At 40.2% G+C, this 17,582-nt stretch overlaps 1 protein-coding gene across 6 annotated transcripts in view; it reads left to right on the top strand.

Annotated features, from left to right (window-relative positions):
- Positions 1-2,012: 2,012 nt before the first annotated feature.
- The window catches only part of STAU1 (staufen double-stranded RNA binding protein 1), a 31,749-nt gene continuing 16,179 nt past the window's right edge, over positions 2,013-17,582 (top strand). For 5 of the 6 annotated variants that reach the window (XM_084296713.1, XM_084296711.1, XM_084296712.1 and 2 more), the window contains exons 1-7: positions 2,013-2,155; positions 6,895-6,961; positions 12,083-12,359; positions 12,572-12,696; positions 14,439-14,595; positions 16,012-16,150; positions 16,878-17,043. In XM_084296713.1, coding sequence (XP_084152839.1) covers positions 12,167-12,359; positions 12,572-12,696; positions 14,439-14,595; positions 16,012-16,150; positions 16,878-17,043 — 780 coding nt within the window. In that variant the 5' untranslated portion in view covers positions 2,013-2,155; positions 6,895-6,961; positions 12,083-12,166. The remainder of the gene's footprint in view (positions 2,156-6,894; positions 6,962-12,082; positions 12,360-12,571; positions 12,697-14,438; positions 14,596-16,011; positions 16,151-16,877; positions 17,044-17,582) is intronic. The other variant, XM_084296710.1, reaches the window with a different exon arrangement.

The raw sequence follows: 17,582 nt of genomic DNA, 5'->3' as shown, positions 1-17,582 counted from the left end.
TAAATTATATTCAAGTTTGTAATTTGGCTGCTTTTTGTCCCAATCATGACAATTTTACATTTACCCAGGCATTCACAATTTTCTGAGGGACTGGGGAGGGGACAATAGAGAAGGGGATGAGAGAACATAAATCAGAATTTTTAATGAAATTCAGTATGGAAAAAAGTCAGCTTTTTATTTCCGTGTCTCCACCTAACTTTCTACAAAAATAACTGTACAAATGTTGTTTCTGTTACAGGCAACATTAAGCCTTTGCAGTAACAATTGCACAACAAGTTGAAATTTCATTTCCTTCTGAAATGTAACTGTTGCTGGCTTGGGATAATTAAAGGATCTAACAGCACATATCATTATGCAACAGACCACAAGAGCATATGAATAGGTGTTTAAATGTGATATGGGATATATATCTATATACTTATATACTGGAGAATGTCTTTTAAATGCTATATTGTCAATTAATTTTATGTGTATGATGTATTTTCTTCATGGTATCTTTGGTATCCATACCAGTGTTAAATACAGAAATGGATATGGAGCTCTAGATATATTGGTTATAATTTCTTGTTTGGTTTTGCTGCAATGTTGTAGTTGTGATTCTCTCCTCTAAATATGAAGACTTTTGCATTTACTGTAGAATTTAAGTTACACGTATTTGGTTAGTAAATGTTGTGGGCTGGATGCCACTTCTTTTTCTTTTATTTTCTTTCTTTGGCTGAACAATGGCAGAAATTACTGACTTGCAATTTAATGATGCCAAGGGGTTTAAATGCAACCTTGTAATTTAAAATGTATTTTTACCTATTAAGAAAGATAAAGTATTTCTAAATCAAAAAGTTCTCATAGTATCCTTTTCTGACAGAAGGGATTGTCCTATTCTAGCACAAGTGGGGTCTGCTTAATATTGTACTGTGGTTTTTCTTGCTGTTTTGCTAGTGCTTATTTGTTATAAAAGCAGTTGTGCTGCTTTAAGAACTCATAAAGACAAGGAAAGTGTTGTTAAAGCAGTTAAACGTAATGATAGCACTTAAATCCTGCGGAGCACTTTGCTCCAGTGAATCAGGAAGGGAAACCTCTGCTACCTTAGAAGTGAAGCCGCCAGCTGCGTGCTGCTGCTCGTGTGGTTTGTTTTCACTCTGAAGGGTGAGGCTATCTGGATTAAAAAAACAATAGCTGAAGGCTCGATATGTATCGCAAGTCTGAAATTACAGACTTCAGTCGTAGCGCATCGGAACTTTTGCTTTCCTGTTGCAAACTAAGTGCATTCGTATCTGGTTTTTGACTTCACTTACGGACGTGGTTCTGCTCCCGGTGGTTTCAGGAGGCAGCGCTCCCCAGGTACCCGGGGCCGAGGTGCGGGTGAGGCCGTTACTCACCGACACGAGGCTGGGGCGCGAGGCTGAGCCGTGCGCGGTCAGCGGGCACCGGGCCGCTTGGGCGGCCAGAACCGCCCCGGCTGGCGTCACCCGCGCAGCTCAGCGCGAACACAGCCACCCGCAGCCGCTGAGGTGAACGGGAGCGTGTCCCGGGCTGCAGCGCTCAGCGGGGCGGGGCCGTGGGACCGGCGGCAGCGCCGGCTCCGTACCCTCAGCTTTCCCCCGTCCGGTCACGGGTTTCCTCGCACCTCTTCTCGGGCTCAGCACGGTTTCCCCCCCACCTGCCTGTGCTTTGAGGCGGGAGCTCTTTTCTTTAGGCTCTCCGCGCCCCGTACCGGCAGCTCTGCAGCTAACGATCCCGGCCCCGCTCCCGCCCCGCCGCCTCAGGGCCGCTCCGGCCCGGCCCGGCCGCCGAGGCGCGCAGAGCACGCCGGGCCTTGTAGTCCCCCCCCCCCGAGGCCGCCCGCGGCTCCGCCGCCAGGCACGCCGGGCTTTGTAGTCCCCGAGCCGTAACCGCGTTGCCCGAAGCCTATTGGCGGAACCCTCGCAGGGAGGCGTCTCCGGAGGGGGGGCTCGCCCTTCCCCGATTGGCTGCGCCCCTCTCCGTCCCGCGGGCGGCCGTGCCGTCACTTCCTCCCCGGCCGGAGCTGGCCCCGCTCATTCTCTTTAGTGTTTGCCCTGTGCCCGCCGCCTCCCGCCGCGCCCCCCGCCGCCGGCCCATGGACTGAGCCGCCCGCAGCCCGCGCCACAAGGCCGGGAGCCGCAGCCCAGGCCGCCAGGTGAGCGCCGCCCCCGCCCCCGGCGGCCCCGCGGGGGGCTCGGCCCGGCCTCGGCGCGGGGCTGGGCTCGGTGCCGGCGCCGAGGGGCTGGGGCCGAGGGCTGGGAGCCGCCCGCTGCAGGGGCCGGGGGGCGCTGAGGGGCCTGGGGGCGGCTGCGGAGCTGGAGGGGCCCGGGGTGTGTGTGTGTGTGTGTGTGTGTGTGTGTGAGTGTGTGTGTGTGTGTGTGGCACTCATAACAGAGCCGGCCGCCAGCCCCCCGCGTGCCCTGGGACTGTTGGTGAAGGCCGCCCCGCCGAGCTCCCCGGCCCGCCCCGCCGCCGTGCTGTGCTTTGGCTTCTCGGTCCGTAAGCGCCTTGGGTCTCCCGGACGCCTCCCGGGGCTGCGGCCGCGGCTGTCGTGTGGAGAAGGGGGCTCGGCCGTGTCTGGGCATCCTCTGAGGCGCGCAGCGGCGTGCGGTTAGCTGGCCGCAGAGACGTTACGTGTCGGTAATTAACGGGGTGTCTGTCACAGCCCGGTGTGTGCTCAGAGTCCATGGGAGTATCTTTTACTCTATATTCTGTCCTCTGATATTAGATCGGAATTGCCTTCCAAAGCTTCATACAGGACATATGCAAGCCACAATTCCTTATTCTTGCTTTAAGCAGCCGTTCTTTCTTTCCTTGACAATTTCACAATGTTTACCACTAATCACATTTCCACCATCAGTACAAGTCAAAGCGTCGGGTATATCAGGGCAGAACTGAGGTGTTCACAGGCTGAAGCTAATCTGGGTAACATAACTGTAATTGTGTGGAGTCAGAGCAGGACTGAAAGCTGCCCTTTGTATTCCAGAGCTCACTGAAAAAATTGCAACTTTATTCTGAGGGCATATGAACTTTCAGAAAAAATGTCTTTTAATTGCATTGTCTAGAGTCCTTGCCAGGGGGTTGATTGTTTTATTAGAGTTCCTGAAGATGCAGCTGGAACAGTGGAGGAGATCTGTGCATTGATTACTGTGTTAACCATAATTAGTGGCTGTGGTTTTTTGACCTGTGCAACTTCAGAAGAAAATATACACATGTAATCAAATTCTGTGAGATACCTTTTGACAGTAGACGTGAAATATCTCTTGGCTAGAAGTGAGTGTCTAAGCATTTGTTTGTGATTGCCGTTCCACTTTCTGCTTTATTCTTTCAAGTTATGACTGGGTTATGTGTACATCTGCTAGTTCCCTCTTTTCCTTCAAATTTTACTTTCAAATTGTAGCTTTTCATCACCTTTTCTCTAATTAATAATCTGTGTCTTAGCTCCTGAGCTGTTTTGCCTAATATTTAGTGTTTTCTGTCCTTGAAGATTTTTCTTATCTGTGCTCAGAAAGAACATCATCCTTTTCCTCAATGAGTGCTGTCTTTGAGGTGTACCTTATCCTGCCCAAATGCTATAGAAGAAGATTTGTCTAGGAAGCAGCATTGTTCAGCTAGTCGTTTACGTTTTGTGTAAATAGCCTTGAGTCTGTAAAACACATAGGTTTCTTTCGTCTTCATTGGCAGTGCATGTTTATTTGAATTTCTTAGTTGTACATAGTTAAGTATTGTTCTGAATACAGTTGCAGAAGTGAAATGCTGTAATGTTTTTGCTACATACTACAAAGCTACTGGTGATGTGGGGTTTTCAAATCTTTGTTAGGAAATGAGCCATCTCAACAAACCTGTGAGAACTTGTGGCAATTTGTTCTTCATGCTCCAGAATGAGTGTGCAACAAAAGAAAGAGGCTCAGCCACTGTATTGGAGCTACTTAAAGTTCTTCTAAGAAAAGGGAGGAAGCCTTTCTAACCCTTGTTTTGGCTAGGTAATAAATAGGTAACGCACAGTGATCTCCCTCAGCCTGTGAACATCAGGTGAAGGTTTAGGTATGCTGGCCAGTTGGTCTATCTTGGTGATGTGGCCGTAACTTCTGATTTCTCGGGATTGACCTCATCCATTATATCGGCTCTATGGGGACCACTCCTGAGCAGCAGCTGAGCACTGCTGCGCTGCCTCGCTTTTACCCAAGTGAGAACTGGCTGACGTTGAGTAGTAATAGAGCTCTGGGCATGTAAAATGCAGGTAGCAAGGGGCTAGGTAGTAAGTCTTGTGCTGTTCTGAAGTTCACTTACTTGTTTCAGTTGTGCCTAGGTCCCACCTCAGATCCTTGCATCCTGTTGCAGGGATAGGACTTGGCTTTTTGGTTCCACATCTGTGAAATGGGTAAACAAACATTCCTGCTTTGTGAACGGTTTGGTATTGATGAGGAAAACCTGAACGTCTTTGCTGTGCAACTGCAGAGGCAGCAACTGTAAAGACGCAATACAGTATTAAGCATCCAGTTTCAGAAAAAAAAATGTTTAGTTTAAAAGCTCATTTCTGGTAGGTAAGACTTTCTTGAAGACATGATTTATAGTCGGTGATCTCAAGAAGTGCTTGAGAAGAAGAAATTGCAAGTCTGAGTCTTGATGATTTTATCAAGTATCTGTTCTGTTTCTCGTCCTACTCTGTTCCCATTCCACAACAAGCCCTCCCTCTCTGGTGCCAGTAGTTCATGAACAAATGCAAAGAATGTTTTAAAGGGATGCACATGCGAGTTTGTAGGAAGTAGCATAATGAGAATGTAGTCACTTCTGGTCCACCAAATGTGCACATCTGAGAGATCAGGACACGTTTCCTTATTCTGGTCCTGACCATCAAGAAAACAAATTTGTTTGAGAATCTGGTCTCTGTTGTGTTTTCAGCTGGCCTGTCAGCAATCAGAGCGAGTCCATGGCAGAACCAGCCCCGTTTTGCCAAACCTGCTGTTTAACTGCGGGGCCGATGCCCTTCAGTGATGAGAGAAGGAAGTGTTCCGTTGCAGTCAGGTAGACAGAGGCATGTGCATAGTGCTGGGAATCCAGGGCTGAACAGGACTGGTACTCCATCTGTCTGCAGTGGCAGTTATGCCAATCTCATACTAACTGAACGTTTATCAATCACAGTTCACCAACAGCTGAGTGACCTCTGTCACCCAACATGGTGCAGTACATTGCAATCGTTACCATCAGAAAGCTTTTTTTCAATGCACTTTCTTGATGCACGTCTCGTTCAGTTCCTGTACGCACGGAGAACAGGTTGTCTTTTCCACCCAAAACCCTTTTACATACTTGAGGACTGCTGATTGTTGGGCCCCCTTCAGCCATCTCCTCTTCAGCATATACAAGCCCAAACCCTTCAAGGTTTCTTTTACATGGTGTTTTATTTTATTTATTTATTTTTTTTTTCTGTAACTGTGTGTTTCTTGCTTTTCTTGCCTTTTTTTTTTTTTTTTGCTAACTGGTCCACAATGGGCTCGAAGCACGATACCCACACAGTACAGTTGCAGTGCTCTATCTGGGGTCTCCCTAACACTGGGCACAGAGAACTCCTCCTGCTATTTCTCAGTTTCTGGATCTCAGGATGACTTATTTTTTGAAAACAGCCTGTCAGCTTTGGCTTGTCTTAGGTAATGCACTGTTATGTTGGTTGTGACTCCTTTCTCAGTTTGCTGGTGTCACTTGGTGGTTTTCCTGTCCTATGTTTGATCAGCAGTGCCTGCCTAGAACTTTGCGTTCGTTCCTGCTGAGGTTGTGAGATTCATTTTGAGCCTTGTTTGACCACCAGGGATGGCAGGAGAGAATTCAGTTGTCTATATACAACTTGGTTTTGAACCTGCCTGGAATGTTATTCATTTAATTGTTTTCCAGATGCTTTAATAAGTTATACCTCCAGAAACACTTCAGAAGAGAAGTCAAACTAATAGGACTGCAATATTTCTGTCTCCCACCTTCAGTTTCCAGTTTCAAAAAAAAAAAAAAAAAAAAAAAAGGTACAGGGTTTGCCTTTTTCAGGCTTTTGTATCCCCCTGTGTTCTCAGGGACTGCTAATAACTGGTTACAGTTCTAAGATTCACTGTAAGACTTTGAAACAACTGAAGTAAATTCAAGACCATGTTTATTTAACTCCTCTTCTAACCTTAACCAAGGTTGAGATCTTACCCAGTTTGTTGCTGGTAGCAATGTTGTCTGCCATCTGTGTGCAGTTGGCTTCAGTCATGGAAAAGGAAGATTAAATGCTTTGTGCTATATTTGTAAGCAAAATAAAATACATTGATTTCTATTTAGAACAGTCCATGCAAGTGACAGGTTTCATATTTAGTACTGAAATGTTTTTATTCTAAAATGTTTTTAGCTAGGTTGATTTTTAGACGTCTGAGGGAAGTCACCATTAGACCAGACATGTGGCCAGAAGGTAACGCTGACAGCCACTTTCTGTAGTTAATAGCTGATGAAGTTTCTCTGGTGCCTTGGTTTTGGTATTTTTTTAGTGAATTAAGTTCTAGGTCTAATTTCGGTAGCTGATCTTTAGGGCTATTAGACAATGAACTTCTGCAACACTGGAAGCCTTACTGCAGGAAAACAAATCACAAGTAATTCTTAGTCCTGCAAAGAGTGCTGTGAGATTCCACTCTTTGTGTAAGAAAGCTCATGTAAGTTTGAGGCAAGAGTGGTGAAAGACAGCTGTGGGATCAGGTTGGAATTTCTGCTTGGGAAATCATAGCTGTTTTGAGCAGTCTGCCAGTAAGAATTTAATGGACATACAAAATCCTGTCAACCAAAAGGATGAGGTAAAAATAATGCTGTGGTGAGACATTTACTACAGATCTTTTTGTAGTTTTAGGAAGTGAAATGCTAACTCTCTGTTTTTCCTTTTAGGCATTCTCCATCATAAATATCCTATTCAGAACTAAGCCCAAATCTTCACTGTCTGGATCTCGTAAAGGTACAGGAAACTTACTTAAAGCATTGAAGTTTCTTACCTTTTATTTGCATTATATTGAAGAAACCACAAGTTGTGGTAAAAACTTGATTATCCTGTGAAGTGTCTGTTTGCTGTTTGACCCTCCAGCTTCTATCTGTAACACCTTTGGCAATTATGGTACAAAACAAAAAAAGCCCCGAGAAAACTTGATACTATTCTAGCATAGCACTGTCTCAATGGAATTTAAAATGTTAATGTCTGAATTAGCAAAAAGTAAATGTGGAAGGGTTGAGCAAGGTATGTGATTAGCAAGTTACTCTAAGAGGGTATGAGTAGAACATTTGTTCCTTCACCTATCTGTCTTTCAATCTCTGTTAGTCTGTAAGTTCCAGCGATGCCTCCAGTATGGTATAGGGGGCTGTTAATTTGTAGCAGCATTCGTCTTGAAAAGTTTGAAGTAGTTAACCCCTGGTTACGTGGAAAAATCAGCTGAAATACTAGCAGCTTTTTGTTTCTTCATCCACAGAGACAGCCTTTATAAATTGTTAGGCTCAACTTTCTAGATTATGGTGTGTTTTTCTTGAAGAGTTATGAGTTTGTAAAGCCATTATAGGGTACAGAGCGTATTACATTGAAAAAGCATTGTAAACCATTATCCACAAACAACATATAATTGAACATACAGTGAGGGGCAGTAGGTTCTTATACCGTAGTGAAATATTTCATACAAATCAAAAACAGCATTGTAAGCTGCACAAATAGCTGAGAAATTACAGACAAAATCCTAGTTTGCGTTGTGAGAATGTTCTTGTCAAACAGTAGCAAACAGTTACTTGTCAAAGTACTAAATAAATCTTTTTAAAAAGAAATCAGAATTGCTGTTTGTATAGACAAACTTGTAACATGATTGTGTAAATTACCACTTAGTGTCTAAAATTGTCAGAAGTTTATGAAGTGGGATTTTAACAATCCATAAGATGTTTTAACTACCTCGTGATGAGGGTGAATTTATGAAGCAATAGTTTGGTTCTGCCAAAATTCTATCTAATGAGCTCTGAAATAGTTCTGAATTGGTGATAACTTGCTGGATGTAAATTCAACTTCTGATCAGGATATAAAAACATGACGATGGTGTAGGGTGGCTGAAGAAGAAACGTGTCCGTAGAATCATGATGTGATGATGATGTACCAATTGTTGTAGAAACATTCACTTAATACAGATAAGCTAAGAATGACACATCAATTGGAAGCAGTTTTATTGTCATTTGCAATTTAGCTGTCTCTCTGATAGTAAATTTCTGTTCAGCTGTGGAAAAAGAGTGGCATGCCCAGCTATCCACAACTGAATGTCATGGGGATAAACCCTGAACTCTGGTGTGCTCTACAGGTTTCAGATTGCTGTTCCAAGTAAAGATTTAGATTTTCTGATTCCTTAAAATTGCTTTGCTGTTAGGCATTGTTTCCTTCCTTCACCTATAGAAACAGTCATGGCAAGGAGTGCTCACATGATACTGCTGGGTACAATTTTTTCTTCCTTGTTAAATGAATAGTTCCAGAGGCCAAGTATTTGTACAGTAATTTTGGTCATCAAATCATGGTTACGCTTGTGATTGCAAAGCATTTGGCAAAGAAGGACAGGTGGGACTGCTGCCATCTTATGGGTGCATAAGGTGAGCTGTGCTTAAACTTGTGGCACTTGACTTCTTGTGAGGTTGGAATCCTTTTGGATTCCCAGAAGGTTAGATGTGAAGGCTGAAGTCTTCCAGCTTCTTGACTTGAAAGGCTGGAAGGGGGTGTGTGGTGAATTCCACCAAGGTGTGCTTCAAAGGCTTTCCTAGACCCTCAACAGTCCGTTTAAATGTTAAGAGCAGCCAGATTATCAAAGCAGCTGGGCAATTGGTTTCCACACTGAGAATAAGCATGTTGGACGCTATGGATGTGTCTACAGTGATTTTCTTTTTGCCTGGTTTTGGAATGTGAACAGCTGAAGTCTATTCACAATTGGGTGGGTTTCCAAAACTTTACTGTTTCAAGTGCTAGGATGTGAGTTCAAGTCTCCATAGATTTTGCAAGTAACAGCTTAATTTTTTGTCCTTAATGTTATTCTCACCAGAGCTGTTTGAAGAAAAGCTTTTTCAGACTGAACTCTGATGATTATAACTCTTGATGGAGTGACATCAGAGTAGAAAACAGTCTGAGAAGTCCTTGGCTAAGGTTCTCTAGTATTCTGCAGTAAATATAGAAAGTGAACTAATAATATCCTTGACAGGGACTTTCTTGGAATACAAAAAAATAGGGATCAGTATAACGATTTGACTAGTATCATGGGAGTAAAAGAGGATGAAGGCAAGAATAATACATAAAAGTCAACTTAAAATACTTTGTTACTAATGTTTTCAAAGCTGAAGCACTCTTCACATTGAGTAATGTTGGATTTTGCTCTGAAGCCCTTATTGACGTCCTTGAAACAGTTGCTGTGAGTAGACATAGGTGGCTATAAAATGTCTTGGTTGTTCTGGGGATATACAGATAAAGTTCAGTTTGTACTCTGCAGTAGTAGTAGTAGCCTCCACTGTGTCCAGGAGGCTGGTTTCTAGCAGAATGGTGATGTAAAGTATCCTGTTTTGAACTGGTTTTGGAATGAGGAGTTATGGTTTTATCTAATTTTTAACCACTATCTAGGGCTTATAGAATTGCTGTATGGAACTACAGAGTAAGTTTTGAGAAAAGGAAATATAAGGGGTGGGTTTTTTAGTACACCTCAAAAATATTGGAAAATTGAATACAATATACAAAGAAACTGTATATACCAACTGTAATGGTGACAATGAAAGTTGAAATGCAAGTTGTAAATAGAAAGTACTCAAAAAGAGTAAAATGGCTGTTGATTTTAAATATCTAGTGATGCTCTGCTTGAATTCAGGAGACCTTTGCAGATTTCTAGCCAGGAATGGATTTGATGAGATGCTTCTTCAGTGGAGCTTTGCTACTGAAGGTATACTATCCTTCTCTGCACTGTATGACAGTTAACTAGCAAATCACCTTAATGTACGTATCTTGGTGTTGAATTTCCATGTTCCCTATAACCAGATGATTGCAAATAAGGGCAGAATAGTGCCTTTAAAAATGAAGCATTTCTAGGCTGAGTTCTCTTTGAATAATTTCAGACTTCCACTCCAGCATGATCTGAAAGGTCCTAACATTACTGACTTCAAAACCAAAAGTTTGGTGTCCTCTTCTCAAAATGTGTGGATTACAAAGTGTTGAACTTGATTGCCTTTGATGGGCTTTGAACTTCAGTAGGAAAAGAGAATTGGCTTCTTTTTTTATTGCACTACAAGACTACGTATTCTTTTCTTGGTAATTATTGTCATATTATATATCTGAAAAACTTCAGTGTTTCTAGTAATGCTCCTGGGAATTAAACTTGGCTATTGCAAAATTATTATCCTGGAGCCTTAGTCTACATACTTTTCATCTTTCTCTTTGAGCTTTTTGGAGCTCCTTCAGACAAGAATCCCTAATACCCATTCTACAGTTACAATGCACCTAATGCACAACTTTTGCAAATTTAATAGTCAAATATAAAATTTGCTTTGCCTGTAATCAACATATAGATCTGGTGAACTAATGAGCTCTTCTGAACTAATTTCCCTCTCTAGTGAAAAACAAAACTATCCAACCGGTAGTATGGTAAGCCTGATGTGTTTATGATAGTTCTTCAAAGTCAAAATATTCCAGATAGTAGATGAGTGTGTGTGTTGTTTTCCAGTAGCTTTTTTCCTCTTACCAAATAAAATCTTTGTATCCATGAGTGTATTACCCTAAATTCTCCTCTTGGAACTGTTCTGTCACTAGCTAGCTAAAAGTTTCGCTCTGACTCATTGCCACTCCTCTTGCATTTGGAAGTCCATTCACAGGTTCAGAATTTGAAGCTTACAGAGCACTTGTGGAGTTGTGTTGCCACTAATAGCTCCCTGGTGGTATCTGGAGTGATGATTTCACTTGCACCCTTCATCTATAAATGAGGATAGAAAAAGACTTTGGTGCCCTAGTAATTCACTGGCAGGACCAATGGGTGCATACGTGTGTGTGTGTTTGTGTGTAAAACCTGTTTACTTGGATGTAAAATTTACTTTGAACAAACAGAGTGATATGTGGATAGTAAGCGGATATGGACAGCTGAGCTCTGGCAGCAATGATATCCTTCAAACTGGCAACCTGTTAGTGTATATTTAGGTTTAACTGTCTGAGCATGAAGATAATGTTGCATCCATGTGTAAGAAAAATCTCACACTAATTTGTCGGTGGAGGAAGGACCTATTACAATACTTCACCACGCCTGCTGCCAGTTCATTGCTTGGAGGTGTTTTTTCTTAAATTAACATTGTTGCCTACGAACACTTTCAACCCTTGTTTACAGGACTGTAAGGCCAAATAACTCCCAACTGATGGCCTGAGACACCTTATGACTCAAGTAGATGTACCCTTCAAAATGCATGTCACTTAAAAAGTTTATAAACTCTTATACCTTCTTTTTCCTTCAGTAGTGATTTTGTCACTCTCTGCTAGACGCCAGTTGTGTTCTCCTCCTAAATGGTTAGATGTTCTCTTTAGTGAGCCTGGAGGGGGGAAAAAGTGATTACAATAGGGTGCATGCTCTAAAGAATTGCTCTGTAAATAATACATTTGTTGCTTGCCTTTCCAAGGTAAGAACCTGAAATGGTAAAATGCATGAAGTGTAATCTGTTCAGGAAGGTTGCTCCACAGCTAGTGTGTAAGCAGTGACTATCAGTTTAAGTAACAGGATTGCTTTGTAAGTTGATTCAGTGACAGAGCAGACAGGTTGTTCATCTTAACTGAGCAAGCATAATTAAGGCTTTTATGCTACTCTTTCACAAATTAAAACAATATGGAACTGAAATGACAGAGCTTAGAGATTGAAATGTGCTATTAAAACTGTATGTCTAAGTGACTCACTGCATAGAAAATGGAAACAATGCCTGCTTAATTGAATGCTTTTTCCCCTTTTCCCTTTTTTTTTTTTTTTTTTAACTAATTGAGAAATAATTTTTAATAGATTGTTACTTAAAGACTGCTAAACATTCAATATAATATTTTTTTTTCATCTTTACATTTTAGGTCAGCAATTTGGTTCCATTATACTGAGTTTGCCTGCATTCAAAGCTGTTTACCTACAGTAATTTTCTCTGGTTGGAAGTGAACATGTCTCAAGTTCAAATTCAGAATCCTTCTACTGCCCTTGCAGGGAGCCAAATATTGAATAAGAACCCATCTCTTTCACAACCATTGAGTATTCCTTCTACTACTAGTTCTTTGCCCTCTGAAAATGCAGGTAGACCTATCCAAAATTCTGCTTTACCCTCTGCATCTGTTACATCCACCAATGCAGCTGCAGGTAAGATTGAGTGTCTGTTAATAAATGTATGTATTCTAGATGTCTTGGGCCTATGAATATTTTAAAAGTAGTATTTATCCAGCTATAGTAGCTTGTAATGTGAACTCTGTATTGCAGACATCTAGATGTTAGGACAATGTGGGATTTTTAGTTAAAATGGTAGTAGAGTTCATTGCTACCTGTTCATTTATCTGTTTTCTGTAATCTTTCAGCTCCTTCTAACATGGCAAACCCCAAAGAGAAAACCCCAATGTGTCTTGTGAATGAGTTAGCCCGTTTCAACAAGATTCAGCCTGAATATAAACTTCTGAGTGAGCAAGGTCCAGCTCATTCTAAGGTAAATATTCGTATAAGTTTATTGTTTCTGTTCAAGATCTTTCACGTTTTTAGTGGAAAGGCAAAGTACGTGCTTTTGGTGCAAGATAATACAGAATAACAGAGAGGAATGGGAAACTCATCAAAACGCCAGTGATAAGGGAGTGTGAAGCTGTAATATGTGCTAAAAGGTTGGTTTCCCGAAGTATATTACGGTTAAACTTACCTAAAACCACTTAGTTTTTTGAAGAGTTATTTGATGGCTCCATTATGAGGTGCTTGGGTTTGGTTTCCGTTTAGTCAAGCAAGGTTTGCCCCTTGCAGCTTTTGCTCAGCAATTTTGTATTAAGTATGAGCTTTCATGATCTGTTTCTGGTGTGAAGTTAAACTTGTGTTCTGCATCTTACCTTCAAATTTTCTGTGTTCTTCCTGTAGTGCATTTTAATATTTGGAGGTAAATCCCACAATTTTTAAAAGATCAAAATAGTTTCTTAGTCTAAATTATCCTTTGAGTTGCAGGAGGTTTTATGGAAACTAATTTTCTGCAGGAAAAATACTATATAATAAGTTGTAGGGCTTTTGTGTCTATGTAGTTATGTAATTTAGCAAACAGATCTTTAGTCCTTCATGATGGGAATTATCAAAATGCCTAAGATAAACCACGATGTGTTGTTCATCACATAACATTGTGTATCTCTTACAGTTTGCTAAAACCTCAGTAATATATAATTTGTGTAGTGTTCTGTTTGTGTGTAGAAAGAGAACTTCTCAGGAATATGGCAAATATACAAACAATTTGTGTAACTTCAAATAATACTGAAAATGTGATCTTTAGCATTATTTACATTTTCAATACTCATTAGATATCTCTGTTGTATGAGTACTGAGGTCAAGGCATATAAGGAAAAACAACATGGGATATCCTAATCTGACATCCTCTCCTTAAAGTGTTTCCTGGAACAGTGTGAGTGTTGTATGTTAGAGGAATTGCCTTCAAAATGAATAATACTAAGAACTAAAATCTTTTATCCATAATATGTGTAATGGCAGCTTCAATGTGCAAAGCTGGCAAGGTCTGCATTTACAAAAGGTATTGGAATAATAATCAGAGCATCTGTTCACTTGCATTTTCATTCTGATTGAAATTAAACTTCATTTAATTACCAGGGAGACTTTAACTTTCTGTTGTCTGATTAATTTGTGAAAATTTAGGGCAATATATATTCTTCCTTATCCCACATACTTAAAAAGAAGTGCCACAGAGTTTTGCTCTATAATCAGATAGGCTTGCACTAACCTGGGGGCATGTAGGAGGTTTTATGGTGCAGTGTGAGCTTACCTTTCTTCAAACTACTGGAAAATATAGTTTAAAAATGTGTTAAAGCAACAAGCTGTTATGGAATAACAATCTGATTTTCAAGGCAGCTATTCAGAGTAATGTTGGCATACCAGCTATCCATGCAGTGATCACCTCTGTGCACATTGCCTCTTCTCTCTTATAGCCTATATGATCTCCTGCAATATGCAGGATAGTGCTGGCTACAATTTTTGTGAAATTCATAGTTGACTAATCAGGAATATCCTGTAGATGTCCCAAGTGTTTAAAATCTGGAGTTGGCATAGTAGTTAAGAAAAGTGTTGGTTACTATCTTTTTGACTTCTGCATCACTAACGACTCACTGTTCCATGACATGTCCTAATAAATGATGTGAGTTCTGAACCCACTTGTAATAAAAAGTTTGTTTTCTATTTCTCTATTTTGAGGTGTTTACAGTGCAGCTGACCCTTGGGGACCAGCACTGGGAAGCTGAAGGAACTAGTATTAAAAAAGCGCAACATGCGGCAGCTGCCAAAGCATTGGAAGGGACAAAATTCCCTAAACCTACAGCTCGTCCATCTCGTAGCGAAGGCAAGAATCCAGGTATATACCTCAACGAGATGGTTTGAAAAAAACAACACAAAAAGCATGTATGCAATACACCTTTCTTTTGGCATGTATGTTAAAGTTTCATAAGGATGAATAAAAATCGTGATACTTAAATTATCTTTCGCTTATTTAAAAATAACAATAACTGGGTTTTGTAGAAAGTCATCTGGTGTTAATCTTTGGTCATAATTTTTTGCATAGGCAGATGAATATGTTCAGCGATTCTTACAGAATAATTCAGAATTTTTACAATAAAGATTTCTTTCGAAATTTAGGTTAAAAAACAAAACAAAACAAATTTGTGTTGAGCAATAGGATCCAAACTTCGGAAGGTGCATCATTGCACTTCTTTAAAGAGAAGTTGATGTTGAATTGTATAATAGCATTTAAGTTGTGGTTATTTTTAGGCAACTTCTTAGTTTACTAAGATTGCTTTTAGGATATATTTAAAATGTAAAATTAAGTGTAAAGTAGCTTCATGTCTCAGCTGCACATGCGATAGTTTTGCATGTTCCCTGTGTCACCTGAATTGAGAGCTATTAGGATACCATTATTTTACTCAGCAAAGGGTAAAACCTATCTTTAATACCAGTTGTATTCTGATATCACTTGAATTTGTTCTTTAGAAACATTTTGTACAGTGAACGGGGGAAATAGAAACTAGCAATTACCTATTTTTTTCCTGTGAATATGCTCCATAATTTCACTTTATTTTGGCAATTGCCTTTTATCAAAACACTGTTGTACTAGAGTACACGCTGGTTTTTGAGCCAGTGAGGCTTGTGATAGAAAAAAATGACCATTTATGTGACTGGTCTTTATCAAATGAGAATAGTCAGTGAGTCAATTTCTCATCCACATGAAGTCTGCATTGAGAAAAATGTTTAGAGCTGTCAGCAGCAATATACCTTCCTTGTCATAAGGCAAACTGCAATTTGAAAGTGAAGTCATAAAGATCCCTTTTAGTCATTGAGTACAAAGAGAAACATTTGATCATTATCAGTAAACAACAGAAGCAGAAGATATATGTAGTGTCTGTTAATTTAAAAGGATTTTTTTAAGAAAAATACATTTGTTCTGCACACCACGTTGTTAAATGCACTGTAAAAATAAATAAATCAGTACCTTTACAAAGGTTTACCAGAAAAATAGTTACAAACATACTATTAAAAAAGTTACACCTTTGTGAAAAATCCTCTTACAACCTTGTTTTAGGCTGCCAACTTAATATGCATCTCACACACTTAATTTCTTCATGTTCATTGGTATTCATATTCAGAACTCATTTATTTAAGAGTATTGCACATGGCAAAATGTAGCCTCCTTTTTCTGTGCTTGGAGACAGGATGAGAGTTTATATTGCTTCAGTCTCTTGTGACAGCCAGACGCTTTATGTTCCTTTTCATCTAGACAGTGTAACCCCCACAGTGGAGTTGAATGCACTTTGCATGAAGCTGGGAAAGAAACCTATGTACAAACCTATTGATCCTTACACGGGGATGAGGTCCACTTACAACTATACTATGAGAGGTGGTACTTATCCTCCACGGTACGTATTGTTTAATGGTTTGGTTTTACAGTCCCAAATCTTTGAATCACTTTCATTTTTGTTGCTATCTTCTAAAAAACACCAAAAATGCAACGTCCCTTAAGCGGATATTCAGCTTGACATACAGCTAGTTTATGAGGCATAAGGTTTTGATAAGTACATCCCATGCATAACTGCAAATTTTTTAAATGGTTCTTTTGGGGGAAGAGGAAGGAGAAGAAGGAATTGAACCCAATGATGAAGTGTTTTGAAGGGCACTTCAAAACCTGGAAAAAACCTGGGTATATCTAGCTTCCTGAAGTGAACAACTAAATATTTCTTGTGTTTCCTTTCTGTGTAAAAACAAAAAGTGAGGAAAACAGCTTGATCCTTTTTCTAAACCCGACTATTTAAATTGCAGCTTCAGTTTAAACAAAGTTATGAGCATTGGAATCAAGAATTCCAAACTTGCTGGACTGCCAAGTTTGTCAAAGCATATATTGTCTTTCACTGTTCCAGTTGGTTAGAAATGTTTTCATATTTTAAAAACAAGAAATGCTGATACGCTGTTTTAGAGAGATTTCCTTAAGATCTTTTAGACTTTGAAAATCTGGCTTTTTAATACTACTGCTTCATGCTGAGTGGTGTTTCCTGATACCCAAGAGCTTCATCCATGCATATCTTATGTTTCTGATAGTTTACTTTTGCAAGCAAAATTGTTTACTTATTTAAATCTCTCTCTTTGTAGGTACTTTTACCCATTTCCTGTTGGGCCTTTACTGTATCAAGTTGAGCTTTCAATTGGAGGGCAGCAGTTTCATGGGAAAGGAAGAACAAGGCAAGCTGCTAAGCATGATGCAGCTGCTAAAGCACTGAAAGTTCTGCAGAATGAGCCCTTGCCTGAGAAACCAGAGGTGGGAATTAATCTGAGTGTTCTAAGCATAAATTGCTAAGATAAACTGAGATATTGTTGTAGATTTTATTTTTTTTCCAAATTGAGAGGAAAATGATAGTTGCGAAATTTAATTCTGTGTGGTAGTGTTGATCTACTTGTGTCACTAGAAACAATTTAAATAATAATTTTCTGTGGAACTAGAATTTTCCCAAATGAAGTTATATTAATTCTTTTGCTGTCATATTTTTCCACAGCAATGCTATAGACCTCTGTCAGATATGAGCACTGGAAACATAGATAGGAACTAATGTCTTATCAGGTACAGATAATATGCAAACTTCTGAAGTGTCTAAACAGGGTACTTACATTCCAGCACAGGCAGAGATCAGGGTTTGCTTCCTGGGCAAAATTCCCATGTGATCTTGGAAAGAACAGCAGGGCAGAAAGTTCATGGAAGTAGTAAACTCATGCACGCTTTTTTTTTATATGAATAATATATAAATGTGAATAATAAGAAGCAAACTTGTATCCCTCCATATGTTTATGGCTGCCCAGCAT

The sequence above is a fragment of the Netta rufina genome (genome assembly GCF_964035555.1).
Source record: "Netta rufina genome assembly, chromosome: 16".
Taxonomy (NCBI): Eukaryota; Metazoa; Chordata; class Aves; order Anseriformes; family Anatidae; genus Netta; species Netta rufina.
The sequence above is the reverse complement of the archived record's forward strand: the minus strand, read 5'-3'. Positions and strand labels throughout refer to the sequence as shown.